Source organism: Pteropus medius, unplaced genomic scaffold (genome assembly GCF_902729225.1).
Source record: "Pteropus medius unplaced genomic scaffold, Ma_sr-lr_union100, whole genome shotgun sequence".
Classification (NCBI taxonomy): domain Eukaryota; kingdom Metazoa; phylum Chordata; class Mammalia; order Chiroptera; family Pteropodidae; genus Pteropus; species Pteropus medius.
Window position 1 is genome coordinate 14,830,870 of NW_024346062.1, and position 15,478 is coordinate 14,846,347.

Below are 15,478 nucleotides of genomic sequence, written 5' to 3' on the forward strand. Positions count from 1 at the left end.
TGTAAAATGTAGTACTTACAGGGTTGCTATAAGGCTTAACATGGAGAATGCTCACAATAGATCTTTGACATCGTAAGCACTAGAGTGTTAGTTTAGCTATTATTTGTGGTTAGAGAAGGTGAAGGAAGAAAGGAAAAGGGATGATTATATGCTTGCATATTGCATCTTTGAAACTGACTGTGCCTGGATTGGAAACCATATCATTAAATATTCTAAAAATAGTATGCAAGTCTGAAAATTCTCTCATTGTATACATTGTGCTATTTATTTCCAAAGTATCTGAAGAGTTCAGAGATGTAAAAGAGAAAGTTCTTTTGATGCTATTCATTAGTAAAGCCAAAACTTCATTATAGCCAGAAAATAAATGGATGAAACGGTACATATCTCAAAATCTGGAAATTTGGATGTTTGTCTCAATTATTTACTTTCTAATGGATGTTAAAGGTAATAGACCTGCTCTTAGCAAAAACCACAGAGAGGATCTAACTTTTAAGTTAATGTTTAATGACTGCTTATGCTTCAGGAACGTAGAAATATTACAGTTGATTGCCTAGTTCGATTATCTAAGTCCTGCATGGAAGACAATCATTTGTCTGCAAAAAGGAATCTTAAAAGTATATTATAAATCCATTAGAAAAAATTTCTTTATGCTGTACATGAGAAAAATTTCTAGCTGGGTGAAATTTACCTTTCCAAGATGATTAATATATTTTCAAATTGATTCATTGCCTCCAAACAGGTGACTATATGTTTTGTAATATTTTAATATAGTCTTTAAATTAGCCTTAGCAGATAATATTTTAAAATAAAGTTTATTAGTATTTTCTATTATTGTAATTCAATCATGTACAACTTATTTTTGTCAATGTGATTTCCTACTTTGGTTGAGGAAAAACAGGAAAAGGACACCCAAATAATTTGAGAGGTAAGGTCAAGGCGCGATGCAATCTGCCATTCATGCAAAATGGGTTGCAAAATGGGGGTGCCTTTGGTTCTGGTGCTTGGCTCGGTGAACTCCAGGACACCGACCAACAGAACTGGCTGTTTAATCATTTATAACCACCCTCAGGCTCTGCCAAGTTTTAATACAGCTAAATGGAATCTTGCTGACACAGCTCCTGTGTTGGGTACAACATGTAGGAAGGGGTCTTGGGCCCCTTTTTCTTTTGTGTAGACATTCTTTCAAAGGTAGCCACAGCCACACAGCAGGACTGAGACAGCTTTGGAGTCTTTCTTTGTTTGTAGCAGAGGAATTTTCTTTTTAGTAATGCTGGAGAGTCAATGCCTAACTCCTTCAGCAGCTGGAAAGCTGGTTGTGTTTCTTCTTTTGTTTGAGTTTTCTTTTCTTCTGGTCTGGTCCCCATCTTCTACCCTGAACACTTTTCCCATGGGAATTATAATCTTGTTGGTGTTTTCTTGGGAATTATCTAACATATACAAAAAGTGTATCATTCTTTTTGGTTTAATTTTCACCTTTAGGATTTAAAATTGCTGGACTGTAAATCATTTGGGGAGAAATTTAAATAACACTTTTTTTTTTATATCTTTGAAAGTACAGAGTGATTTTTTTTTAAGAAGGCAGAGGGGAGAGAATAGGAAAAAGCAGGAGAGACTCACAAAGACATATTGAAATAAAAAGTCATTAAGTATGTCAGAATTAAAACAGCAGCAGCATGCTTAAGTTCTCATGTGTGATTTATATGTGCACCATGGGTCAGATGATGTCACACAATCACAAAAGCCACATAAAATAAAAACCTGATGTAATCTAGTTAACCAATCAGGAAGTATATATCTTCCCATGTTCCATCAGGCACTGACATTGCCCTGTATTTAAGAAACTTTGTAGGACTATTGATTTTAGATAACCAACCCAGGCTCCAAAAAAATTCCAAAAGCAAAACAAAACAAAAAAACAGGTTGCTTTGCTGACCAGTTAGTTCTGTTTAGTTAAAATGGTCAAATCTGTGCAAATGTGGCTTTAGGCATGTAACATACCTTCGCTGGGAACAGTATTATAAGAAAGCTCTTCACATTCCCTCCACAGCTATCTCATCAGGGTTTATGTTCAAGGCACAGAGTTTGGCCCAACAGAGCATAGTGTAGGGCCTCTGTTGACCCACAGTCGAGGGTAGAACCTGAAGGTGAATATAAGGATTGTCAATCTAAGTCACAATGCCAATGTGGTTGTATGAGATCATTTAGGCTGCTCTACCAAGACAAACCCAAAGCAGTACTCTGGAGAAGTTGCCTGAGATGGCTGTGTTTATCTGAGCCCCTTCTTCCTCCATGCTCCATCCTGTCTCAACTGGTTGTCAACTTAACCCTCCAAGCAATTAGGTTGTGATTAAGGTGTCAGTAGATGAGGACTTAGAGGGTCTCAATACGTCTATTTCATTATAAAGAACACCTGACAATGGGAAAAACTTTTCCCCTTTTGTGATGTAGAAAACCAACCAAACCAACAATCAAAACAGGTCTGCTCTGGTCCTGGTAGGTCCCTGGCCCCATGGGAGGCACCCTGGGGGTTACATACGAGTGTAAGCTATGGCTTTGCCCTCCTGGGATTTCCAAGTTAGGTGTGGACAAAAATATACCAGTGAAGCTGTAACTTATAATGCATGAGAGAAATGTAAACTACATAGTATAGGCCCTAAGTGTCAAAGGAGTGGTGAGCAAATGATGGGTTCCCACAGCTGCCTAACGGGATGAGATCAAAATAGGGATCAACTGATTATCATCGCAGCAGGAAAAAAAAACAAAACACAAAAAAAACAACGTAATTCAAACAGCATTCCATGAACACCAGAGAGAGAATAGAAATACAAGGAGTGTAACAATTGCCTATTTTGTCAATATTAAACTTTCAGTAGGATTCTTTTTATTCCGTTTCTTTTAAAATAGGATTGTTTTAACTACCTTGACAGAGTCTTTGGGGTTAAAACTTCAATATGAAATGTATTAAATAAAGAAGATTCTTTTATGAAAGGCTTCTAAAGTTGTCTTACTTTTCTTAAATCAATCTGTAGCACATAATCAGTAAAACCGTATCATTTAAACAGAAAATTCATAGCTTAGAAACTCACCCTTGTGCAGCTGTATCCTATTATGGGCTGTAACTTAACACATGAGTTTCAGAAGTTGTTAAAGTTGAGTTCAGGCTAACAAATCTTAACTGTTAAAAAAAAAAAGCCTATGGTGAAAGAGACAGTAGACCATGAAGAGGCACCAGATTTGGTCACAGGATGTGTCAGTCATATTTTATTTTGATTTATTAAATCTTACATATTAAGAAATAAATGTATTAGGACAGATATGGCCAAAAAGTAATGAAGAAGCCACTTTTTTTTTTTCATTTTTAAAAGTTTTCTTCTGAGTCTGAGACTTTTAGGATTTAACTTCTGCCAAATGTATACTTACTGAAAAAAGAAGAGAAAAGTGCTTATCCCAGTGGTATCTGAACTGAAATCTGCATTTTCTCTTAGTATAAATTCAAATAAAAATAGTTGGTATTATCTCTTAGTACAAATTTTTTAAAAAATAAAATTAGTATTTGAACAAACTTCAGTAGAGGAGATATTCGCAGTTCAAATTATTGTAATTAAGATACAATCATTAATCCAAAATGAGCTAGCAAGCAGTGGAGGTTTTTCATTTTTTTTTTAATCATGTTCTTTCAGGCATATTTTACATGGTAGAATGCAATATGTGTAGAGATTTTACTGCACAAGTACCTTCAACCCTTACATCCTACTCTATTCCTTTCTGTGAAATGTAAAAACCATAAATGTACCATCAAATTTATAGATTTCAGATAACTACACTAAAAAGTATGGGATGAAAAAGTACTTGACTTGAGGATTTTTGCTCTCTCACAATGCATACAGTCAGAGTCATGATTACTAAGATGTTTTTAATAGCTCTGTAGTCTGGTTTAATTTTTCGAAAGGGTAAAAATGCACTTTTTGATGTAATGTATTCACCTATCTGATATAAATAAAACTTTTCACGCAGAAAAATGTTTCCCCAAATGGAAGATTAATGCACCTTAAATATAGCAATTTGCTTCTAATAGCACAATGTTTCGTGAAAGTTCCATCTCATTTTCCATATAATTTGGGGAAACATATTGGTGAAATTGAACATGTCACTTTATAAGTCAATGCTAGACATCAACACCTTTTCAGCTTCAATGACAACTGAGATAGCTTTTGAACAATCTGTTAGAGAAAGTTTGCTTTGATTTTGGCCTTCAGTTAGTCAATGTGGTTTCTCCCATGTTTAGATTCACAAATCTTACATCTTGCCTAAGTGGACAAAAGGATTCTTTCTGTGAAAAAGCTGTAATTGTCTCCCAACTTGATATCAGAAAGTGTTCCTCCAACAGATGTCAGTATAATCTTATCCCCAATGCAACATAAGGCCATAAACTTCCAGAACTAATCTAGGATCACTGTTAACGCCAATGGCTCCCTATTGCCTGCACTTCAGAGTGACTCCACCTGCCTTCTCAGCCTTGTCTCCACCTCTCCCAATGCATTGTTCTTGCATTGCCTGATCTGCTTTTGGACAAGCTGTTCTCTCCTCAAAAATGCCTTTCCCCCACTCAATCTCCTGTCACATTCCTGTTCAGATATGCCTATTTAATGAGTTCTCTCCACACTCCCAGAATTAACTTCAATCTCCCTTCTGTTTTCCTAACAGATATTGCCATGACATGGTAATGTAACACCTCTGGGAAGCAATGTCTTGTAGTGGCTAAAAGTGAGGAGTTGGAAAACAGAATTTGAATCCTGGCTCTATCACTTACTAGCTATGTAACCTTGGAAAAGTTACCTTAATCTCCACGAGCCTCAGTTCCCTCACCTATAAATAACAATAGTACCTACATTACTGTCTTGCTGTGAAGAATAAATGTTCTTAGCACAGTGCCTGTCATCACACAATGAGTACTTGACATTACTATGAGTGGATGAAGAGCTCAAACATGGCAGATAAGAATACTGTGGTCTTGTAATTTGAAGAGTTAACCCTCAGAGTAGGACCTGAAAGTGTAGCCATCTTAAAGTCATGTGGTGACTTCCTTTGAAAAGGCATGTGTGGAACTGTCAAATAGTGGAAAGCAAATAGTAGGCTCACACACACCTTCATTGAAAGAGCTGACAGGGGCTGCTTTTAGGATAGCTCATCTTTGGTTGTGACATATGACACACAAAAAGAAACTGGATGTTGCACAAAGGCAAGACTGGAAGGCAACATGGAGATAGGCCTTAATTTCTTTGCAAAGAAAATCTGTCTGGTGATGTGGAGACTTCCAGTACTACTTGTTATAAAATGGAGACATTTAGGTAGTGAAGGACAATTCAGCTTAAATGAACAAACTTCAAATTGAGAGCCCGCCTTATTTAAAAGGAACAAATTTCCTCTACTTATTTAAACTTACTTAAAAGGAACAAACTTCCTCTATTGAAGTTTGTTCAAATACTCTTTCCACTATTTTACATTTGAGTTATAACACTGGGAAAAGGTAAAAACAACAACAACAACAACAACAAAAAACTGTTATGGAATTCATTTCCTTACAGGAAAAAAAAAACACAAAACAAATTACAGCTACTGCCAGATGAACATTATGTCTAAAACAAATGAGGGATTTAATGCATTGCAAAATGCCACTTGGAGGGCTTTGGCTGAGAAAAGCATTCAAACTTTATTCCTTCACATGAATGTAACTATCCCCATGTGCATTGGTCTCAGGCTAGAAAGCTCTGGGTGCTTTTCCTAACCAACTTAATGAGAAAATTTAATTTTCTATTGCTAGTTTTTTAAAAAATCAAAAGCTGACTAAACACAACAAATTAGTCGAAAAATCATTTACATATCCTGAATTATGTTTCTAAAGAATAATAAAAAAAAAACTGCCTTTGCATTTATAGAAATTTAGAAAAACACTTTTATAGTATTTTTTTTTTATGCTCTTTTGATCATCTGTGCTGGGTTTTAAAAATTCTTGGATTGACTTCATCATGCAGGAAAGCAAGGTAGCAACTTTTTTTAAGGAACTGGCAGTGATGTACTTAAGGGCTCAGCCCTTTCCTTCTGGCGGGAAGAGACTGGATCTCATGGGGAAAGAGGAGCCAAGAGTGACTAGGAGGGGAGGAGGCTGCTCAGAACTTGCTGCTCAGGGCTGACAGCAGCTTTTTATAGGCTGTGTAAAACGGGTGTATGGTGGCAGCAACATATAGGTGTGCCAAAGAAAACGAGTCTGCGTGTTAAACTCTGGCATGTGCACCACAGGCTGCCAAGGCACAGCACGGTCCTCAGGCTAATTTTTGATGTCCTGCCCCAGAAAGTAAGTAAGCCTGTTTCCATTTATTCCATGAAGATGGTGAGTGGTTGAATGTTTTGATGTTATAAAAACTCCTGGTACAGAAATCTGCCATTTGGGTTACTTTCATTTAGACTTTTTTTTCAGATTAGACACATCTGAAAAAGAGCATCAGCAATTCAATATTCACATCTATTAATGCAAACAGTTGCAGAGTGGCAGCCCATTCTAGGGTAAGCAGGCAATGCTATCTGATCAAATTTAGGTTATATGTTAATGAATGAAATACATAAAATGGGACATTTCTTTGTTTTTCAATGTAAAAAACTCCTGCCAAGTCTGGATGACAAGACATAATGTTTTACTTTAACCCTTTTTCCATTTTATTCTCTGTACTAAATTGTAAACAATTTCTGAGATTTAGTTCATCTTAAAATATGGGTCATACGATTTAAGATTAAATTTCTTAAATTCACAATGAACTCAGTAAAAAATTTCTCCTTTATTTCTTTTTATTGTTTCCACTATCTTAACCCTCAGCATAAGACCCCTGGTCCTACATAATTGACTCAAAGCCTTGGGCAGGTCAAGAGCCCTTTACCCTTCACTAGTAATTCAATGCTATTGTAGGAGAGAGACATTCTTTTCTTTCCTTTTCACTTGCAGAAACATACCAAACCTGAATTGAGTCCAGGCTAGACTGGGGGAAAGAGTAATTTTTATTGGTTCTAACATAGCTATTGACACATACTTCAAGACAATATTTAAGAGAGAGAGAGAGAGAGAGAGAGAGAGATACAGAGAGAGAGAGAGACAGAGAAAGGGCTTTCATTTTATGTCATAAAGGGCAGAGTGGTTACAATTTAATTTCTAAGAAAAATTTTATAGAATAAAATGGCCTAACATTTCTTTTTCTTCGTTACACACATATGAGAAATATAAACTAAAAGGACATCTGGAAACTAACATTATTCAGCAATCAGAAAGGAATAATCCAAACCATTGAAGTTTTGGTGGAGACAAACTTAATGAGATTTACAAAAAAGAAAGCTGTAACCTATTGAAATAAAAAAAAAAAAAAATCCATATGCATTTTACCTTTCGGGCAGTTCCATAGCAAAGTTCTATTTCAGAAGCTCTTTGTAATATGAAACCCACTGTAGATAAGATACAACAGGAAGATAGTCTGTTTTGCAGCATCAGGAAATCAAATTGGTTCCAGAAACTAAGTTACATGACAAATGGTTTAATAGAATTGCTAGAATTGAAAAGCTTGATTGAATTATTTTTCATAATCATTAAAAGAAGATTTTGAAATAACTTTGCCAGAGCTGTTTAGATTTTTTGGAGGGAAGGGTGTTGCAGATGTGGGAAGACATCTAATTTTATTGGCCTTTTAAATAAAGTGTTATGATTTGTTATCAAAATTTAAGAGCTCAGTGGTGATGTATTAACTTTTGTTTGTAACAAAAAATTTCAGACAAAACAAAACTCGATTTAACATAACTAATATATGTTAGGGAGGATTAAACAGGTTAGCAAATATACATTTTATTATCATATTCAGGGTATTTTTAATTTTAATCTTAGTAGCAATCAGCCTGTTTTATTTTCCTAAAAAGCATCTACAAAAGTTCATTAAGTCTTAAACGAGTCTTAGATTTTAGGAGAGACTTCTAAATGGTTAGCAAGATGTATCACTGACAAAATAACCCGGCTACTAGTACCCGTAGGTGAAATGAAATGAAATCATTCTCCTGACTCAAGTCAGGAACAAGTTAAATATCATTTAGATCACAGCACACAGACTACAGAGATTTAGAAGAAATCATGCTTAAATAGGATGTGACTGGACGTTTAGACTATTTTCTAAGAGTCAAAAAACCTTTTTCCCTTTCAGTACTTACAATCTTTGAAGACTAGAGCCGGGTCTCTGTGAGGCAAGACTTGGGCAATGATGTGTCTCAGGGATTCCAAGGTTCTGTCCATCTTGGGTCTGCCTGTGTAAGCCTGCTGCACAGTGTCCTCATGCCTGAATTCTTGCAGTCCTGGACTGAATTTGTGCAGCTCATTGATGCACAGGATTACCAAAGAATCCCTTTTAACATCTGCCAATCAGACATTTCCCAGAATCTAAAGACCCTTCAGGGGGCCCTCCTCCCAGGCTCACTTATCTTTGTTGTGTGCTGAGCTAATTAGCTCTAAAGGCTGGCTGACAGGCTGGTTCCCATTGCTTCCTTCTGTTAAACACACCCACCTACAGGCCAGCTGGGGAAGCTCCCTCATCATGGGAACAGCTTTCCTCTCCAGCCAGATTTTGCCTGAATGGTGTGGAACTTCCTAACTTAGATATTTCTTTTTGGTCCCCATCTTCAAATGTGCTGTCCCCAGGTATACAGAATAAAGAAGATTACTTCTCAAGGAAATTTCCTTGGTAACCAAGTTGTTTCTAGCTTAAGACTTATAGCTCAGAATCAGTATAATCTATATTGTTCTCTGGTAAAGAAGTGCTACAAAGATTGTGAATGTAGCCACGCATCAGATTATGCCTTCTGTTTGAATTCAGCAACATCTCTTTGGGAGCCAACTTTTTAATTCCCTCCCTGCACCCCTACCCCCACCCGCAGCCCAAATTATAGTCACTTCTGATGAACAGTGGCAAGTAAAACCTCACAGACTGACTTTCAGCTTGCCTGGGAACATCTGTTTCCCTATTTATCCTTCAAAGCAAATCATTTCCAAGATTGTCTTTAATGAAGTCTACTATCACTTCCTTTCATTTCATGGTGTTTTTCTACTGAAAATTTTAGAAGCAAAAAAAAATTTTTGAAAAGAATATAAGTAGTTATTAAAAGATCTTAAGAAAACAGAGATTCTTTTTCTACTTATATCCTTGACTACTTAAAACATCTTTCCATAGGAGACATAAATATAAGTCATGGAATTCCATTGCAGTGATAAGGATTTGTAACAGATGTAAAAGAACTGAGTTTAATGGCTATAACCTGCGTTAGTTGTTGAAGATTTGTTGAGGACTTCTTTACTTTTATTTAAAATATTTTTCTAGGGTAGGCACAAGAGATTGCTTTCCAATTTTCAGATTTCAAAATTATGTTGTATTATATGATTAACTGAAACCACTCCTTTAAAGTCTATATAAAAAGAAAATGTTTTCCATGTGATCAGCTTTTTCACCTAGTTGGTAGAAGGATGGGCTTTATAAAAAGAAACAGGAGGAATGGGGCCATAATTATAATTCTTATTATAATGACTATAGCAAATGCCCACAGGGATTATATGCCACACACAACAGAGACTTGGGGCTGTCCCAGAGAGCAAAGATATTATTATAAAAAAGAACTTGAAAGAAGCAGTACTTCACATTAAGATACTTATTTAGTGTCCCAAAGTGTACTTTACATGAGCTGTACTAAACAGGATATCATTAATATCCTTGCCGTCTAGGAGTTTGTCATTTAAAAGAGAAACTGGAAGGTTTATAGACAAAAAACTATTATATATTAATTGGTCACAAAGTATAAATGAATGCAGTTACTTTCAGTGCGATATCGAATTGGAAATGAAGATATTTCAGGTTCCAATTAGAGAAACGAAAAATAATATGGAATTCTCAAAGGAGTGAGACTGATGAAAATAAAAAAATTAGAAATGATTGATGCTGGGATTTCAACCAACAAATAGACTTTTTATGGGCTTAAATTTAATTCCAGTAGTACATAAAAATATTTTGGTTGTGTAGTGTGGTGGAAGAACACTGAATCTTGGATTAGTAAAATCTAGGATTGATTTTTGTTATCTATATAACTTTAAAGAAGTCGCTCATCTTTTCTGGGTTCAGAGTCCTTACCTATAAAATTAGGGGTTTGAACTGGATGCTCTCTTTCAGATCTAACATCTATGATTCCATGACTATATTGCAAGCAAACACAAATATCATCACACATTTTATAGCCTTCTGGAAAGGTATGTATTTATTTCTTAAAAGCTGGACTGGTCTTCAAACAACTCACTTTTACTCCCACAGTCAACCTCATATCCATTCACCAATATGAGAGACACAAATTAATTGGGTGAATTCAAAGATACCTGTAATGCTAACTAAATTAAAAGCAAGAATTTGTTAAGAAAATTAATCTTCAACTTCCACAAGACTTTTCTAAAGAAAGTAAACTAGAGAACCCCAAAACAGCTTTGCAAAGATAATGTCATAAAAATATCATATTTTAATGTTATATTTTAAGAAATGAAAAAAGAATTCTAGAAAGGTAGATTATACAACATTCCAGTTAGTATAGTTTCTTCTTTCTCATTAGGCCCTACCATTCAGCAGTTTTCTGGAACCTTTGCTTACTTATGTACTTCTTCCTTGCCTGCCATAAGGACATTTCGCCTTAAAGTGCTATTGTAAGACAGTCTAGAAAAACAACTTTGTGGTTTCTTACCATTATAATGTGGAAAGCACTTGATAGAGATAGAAGAGCCTGAGAAATCCCTGTGCAATGTGTCTATCTTAGCACAGATTCTACATACAGTTCACATGTTAGATTTCACTGTCAATCTTAACCATTTGTACAGGGATAGACCAAAAGCAAAATCAAAGTATTGGAACAAGGGTAGATGACTACAGTGAAAACCAAAATGATGTTTTCACAAAACCTGTTAGAGTACTACTCAGAAGTATGAGAAATGACATCGAACTGACATATTCAGTGATCAAAACTTATCAACCAATATTAGAAGAGGAAGACTCAATGCAATGGCACACTTACCAAGCTCTCAGCAAGTATAGAACCCTTTCAGAAGATGAGATATCAAGGTGGTATATTTTGCACAAATTCATGCACAATGTAACAAAAAAGTCTATGGAAACAATATTATTTTGCTAGTAAGGAAAAGGAAATGCATTCCTATCATTCCAGTAATATTTTTGTTGTTCAATAGCTCATTTCAGGTATAAAAATTATAAGGAGGCAGGGGCCACTAATTGAAATAACATTCAGAAAGTTAGAAAACATAATAAACGCATCAAAGAATCATCTTTAGTCAAAAACAGGAAGGAATCCCCACCATACTTCTTGCTTCCCACTTCATAATCTGCTCTGCCGTGGAGAAGACTGGGGTAAGTGAAGCAGAACAGTGGCCGGTAGGTGAGGCTGCAGTAAAGTTGGAGAGTCTACAAGTCTTGAAAATTTCAGCACAAGGCACGCAGACTCCAAAGAATAGGTCCACAGTAACCGAACCTGAGCCAATTTATAACTACTTATCTCTAAGGAATCATGTGACTGAGGGAAGGAGAGGCTGCTGATTGAGATTTAGGAAGGTTATGGTCTCTGAAATAATTTCTTAGTTTACATGCTAATACTGCCTTGATTCTTAAAAATTTACAATTTAAGATATATAAAATGAAAAAGAATTGGGGTCATGCGGTTAAATAAAGACAACAGAAATTTACAAAAGCAATGAGAAATGACTGACAGCAGCTCCTTCCAGATTTCAGTGGGATATGGGTAGGGCCTAAACGCTGGATTGGCAAAAGAGGGTTAGAGCTGTGTGTGTGCTTTTAGGGGTGTGTGGGAGGGTGAAAGAGGGCAAGGGCCAGGAAGAAAATAACTTTGCAGAGGTAATGGCTAATGACTGGTAAGTATCAGCTTTGTTTAGCCTCAACTAGGAAATGACCAGTAGGAGGAATAAATGGCTTGTTAGCATCAACTTTATTTTTTTTTTCACCTGAGAAGGAACAAGTAAAGGGAATGAAATGGTTGCTCAGTGTTAATTTTACTCTCAATTGAGAAGGGACCAATTAGGTATTTGAATCAAGCTATTAATGAGAGGGACAGTTAGTAAGGGAACTTCAGATTACTAGATAAAACGAGTTTAAAATCACCGGCAACATGAAAGAACTTAATCTCGGACTTTTTTTCATTAATATATATCACATTTAGGAAATCATCAATAAGTATTAATCTGTTGAACTACATGAATTAGAAAATTGATTAATACTCTACCTACAGATTAAAGAAATATACATTTCCTCATTTTTATAGAAAACTATGAAAGTGCTTTCCTGAAATAATTATCCTCTGCACCAGATAAAACCAGTAGTGAACTGTCCTTTTTCCTTGCCAGGGCAGTCAGTCAACACTATTAACCAGAAAGCACAACGAAAGTAAACTTCTTGTTTATGTGAGCTTCCGTTTTTTATATATATATATATGTATGTATGTATGTGTATATATATATATACATATATACACATACACACACACAGACATTACATATGCAAAATATATAATGTATATTGATATATGATTATATAATGTGTGTATATTTATTTGTGGATCCCGAATGAGCCCATGTCATCTTGTCTTATGTAACCAGTTACCCAGGCCTGTCTTGGTATTTTGTTTCCAATTAATTCTTCAAGCAATACTTTGGAGGCCAAAGATATCATTGGGGGAGGCTTTGCTAGTTCATAGGTTAACACTTTAAGGATAAACTCAGAGTTATTTAAACATAGAATTTAAATGTTCAAATTTACCAGATTGGAGATAATGATGCCAAGCCCTTGGGTCAATAGCTATGTTTGGTGAAAACTGACTACCTTAACTCTGGCTGGCTGACTTCTAGCTTAATATCTATTTTGAAAAGGAGTTTAAAATTTTTTGGTTTGTTTTTGGAGTGGATTTTACCAGTAGCCTTTCTTTTTCATAAAAATTTATCTAATTATTGGTCCCACACCCCCTGCATTTTCTTGCAACCCGCCTCCCGCCCCTGCCCCTACACACAAACACACCGGATCTCACTGTTCAGGACAGTAATTTATTTTGTTAGCTGTTCAGGAAAAACCTTTATACGAGTTGTGGCTATAAAGTGATGATATTGGTTCTAAAAGAGGTGTCTGAACTCCAGCTGAGTCTTGAGCCACTCTTCAAATAAAAAGAGATGATGTCTTCTATAAGGGGCATGCTGAGGGATGATACCCCCAGCTGACATGGGCTAACTGGAGCTACTTTTACTTTCTTTAGATAAAATCATGTTTTGGGGGTAGTTGTGTGGAATGTTTAAATATTTGCAATCAATAGTGAGAATATTAAAATGAAAATCTGGACTATGAAAAATTAATATTAGAATAAAACAAACATAGGCAGAATGTTTATTGGTTATAAACAAATGACTTAAACCTGAGATTAGTTAATGGAGATGTTAAATTCAAGCAAGCCAGTAATTTCATAGCTCCATATATTTTAGATGAAGCTTCCTGTAAAGACTGCATGATTAGAATGCTCTTAATTCAATTCAGGCTACACTTATGGATATGCTTACATTAAGATAAAAGCCTTGTGCCCATCCATTTCACACTGTAAGTTATAATTTCCATTTTACTTCCTATGCAGTCACTACTAGAGCACTGCACTTAGCATACAGACTGCTGACACAGAAGAAATATTTTTCAAACTTTGTTTAAAGGAGGAGGAATAGGAAACTGTACAGAAAGGGGACCTAATTTTCTATATACTGAAAACTGGAGAAAGGCCAAGTAGAGAATAATGTATTCGGATCCTCTCAAGGTACCTCAGTAGCCTTGAGCTCAAAGCAAAAGAACTACTCCCCCAGTACCACCCTGCTCCTCTCCCACCTCCCCATGAAAAAACAGAAATATCTGACTTAGGCTTCGGTCTACTGAAATGGGGTTTCTTGGGCTTGTGAGAAGATAAGAAGGCTTATATGGAAAACAACAACAAACTCCCTCAACTTTGTTTTCTGAAAAGGAAGGAAACTTTCTGGAGGATTCAACCTGGACGTGGTTGAGGACTGTCCCCTCTCCTACCTTCACAGGACCAGGAAGGCAAGTTGTGGATCTTACTAATTCTGCAGAAGACACCTCAGGGCTTGATACAAAGCTCTAAACTGCCTGAGTATGATGGTTTTCCTCCCAGTCACCTTTCTGGTACTTAGCAATTCCATTTTTCCCTCCCACTCACTCTCAACCTTATTTACTCTATCTGAGCTTGGGCAAGTAAATTTACAAATATATGTTCTCATCGCTAAAATAAAAACAAGGTCATAAAGAACCTCCATAACTCTAGCATAATAGGATTCTGTTTTACATTGTCTTAACCTTAGTACTTAGGCCGACTGAGCAACCGTTCAGATTCTCTTCCAGACCCTCTCCAACCCACCGTTTAACAGTAACAATACTCCCTTAGTTCTCCTCCCTCCTCTCCCCAATCAAATCATTGCACGGCTCAAAATCTACAATTGCTTTTTCCTAATACATCAAATTAAACCTAAAAATTCAAAATTGTCTTTAATTTGGCTCTTTGTAGCACAACACCCATTTCCTAACTGCAGCATAACAAGCATACCACATTCGTCTTCTGGATTTTCTGTGTGATTTCCTCTTTGCAAGCTCTTTTTCAGTCTTCCTACTCAAAAATCCCTTTTTCAAAATGACTCACCAAATTACTCTGGCCTTTCACTTCAAAACTGTCCCCTCAGCAGTAGTCAGTGGTACCAGGCTCTTTAGTATAGTCAACTTTGTTCTACCATGTAGTTGTGTTTCTTCTTGTCTTTAAAAGCAGTGGAGGCTTTCAGCCAACAAAAAGTTATCTTAAAAATGTGTACTTTCTTCTAATATCACTTTGTACACCAAACACTTAGAAAACTGATGTGCGAACATATTTTTCTTACTAATGTAGACCAAACTTCGTCTACAAATAGAAAGATATAGTAAGAAAAATTTATCTCCAGTGGTTATTTAAAAAAAATGGAAGCACATAAAATAACATTTGTATTAAGCCATATTCCTTATAGAATTAAGCCTACAATAATCTGATTCTAATGTTATATAAAATATTAATTTTAATGTCATTATTTACAATATTAAGGTAAAAAGAAAAACCTGCGGTCTTTAAAATCTAACATTAGTCTTTCTAAGTGTTGTAGGTTTTGGGGTTATCCCCACACTCCTGGTTATTATACAACTGTGTTAGCTCATGGCTATTCTGAACTTTACCTCATCCTCAGTCTTATGCAGATGAATGAGATGGTTCCAGTACTTCATTAAGCAAATCAAGGTCAAACTGAGATATGGTCTGATGCTCTTCGGGATGTTCTGAGGAGGGATGA

General features: G+C 35.9%; 1 protein-coding gene across 4 annotated transcripts in view; it reads right to left on the reverse strand.

Moving 5' to 3' along the window:
- LIX1 (limb and CNS expressed 1) overlaps positions 1–15,443 on the reverse strand; it is a 51,608-nt gene extending 36,165 nt beyond the window's left edge. Inside the window, exon 1 of one of the 4 annotated variants that reach the window (XM_039875172.1) lies at positions 15,366–15,443. Coding sequence is in view for 2 of the 4 variants with exons in the window: in XM_039875173.1 (XP_039731107.1) it covers positions 8,236–8,317 (82 nt within the window). In the remaining 2 variants the exon portion in view is untranslated. Of the gene's footprint in view, positions 1–1,998; positions 2,482–8,235; positions 9,119–15,365 lie in introns of those variants that run through there. The other 3 variants (XM_039875173.1, XM_039875169.1, XM_039875170.1) reach the window with 3 other exon arrangements.
- Between the last annotated feature and the right edge of the window lie 35 nt (positions 15,444–15,478).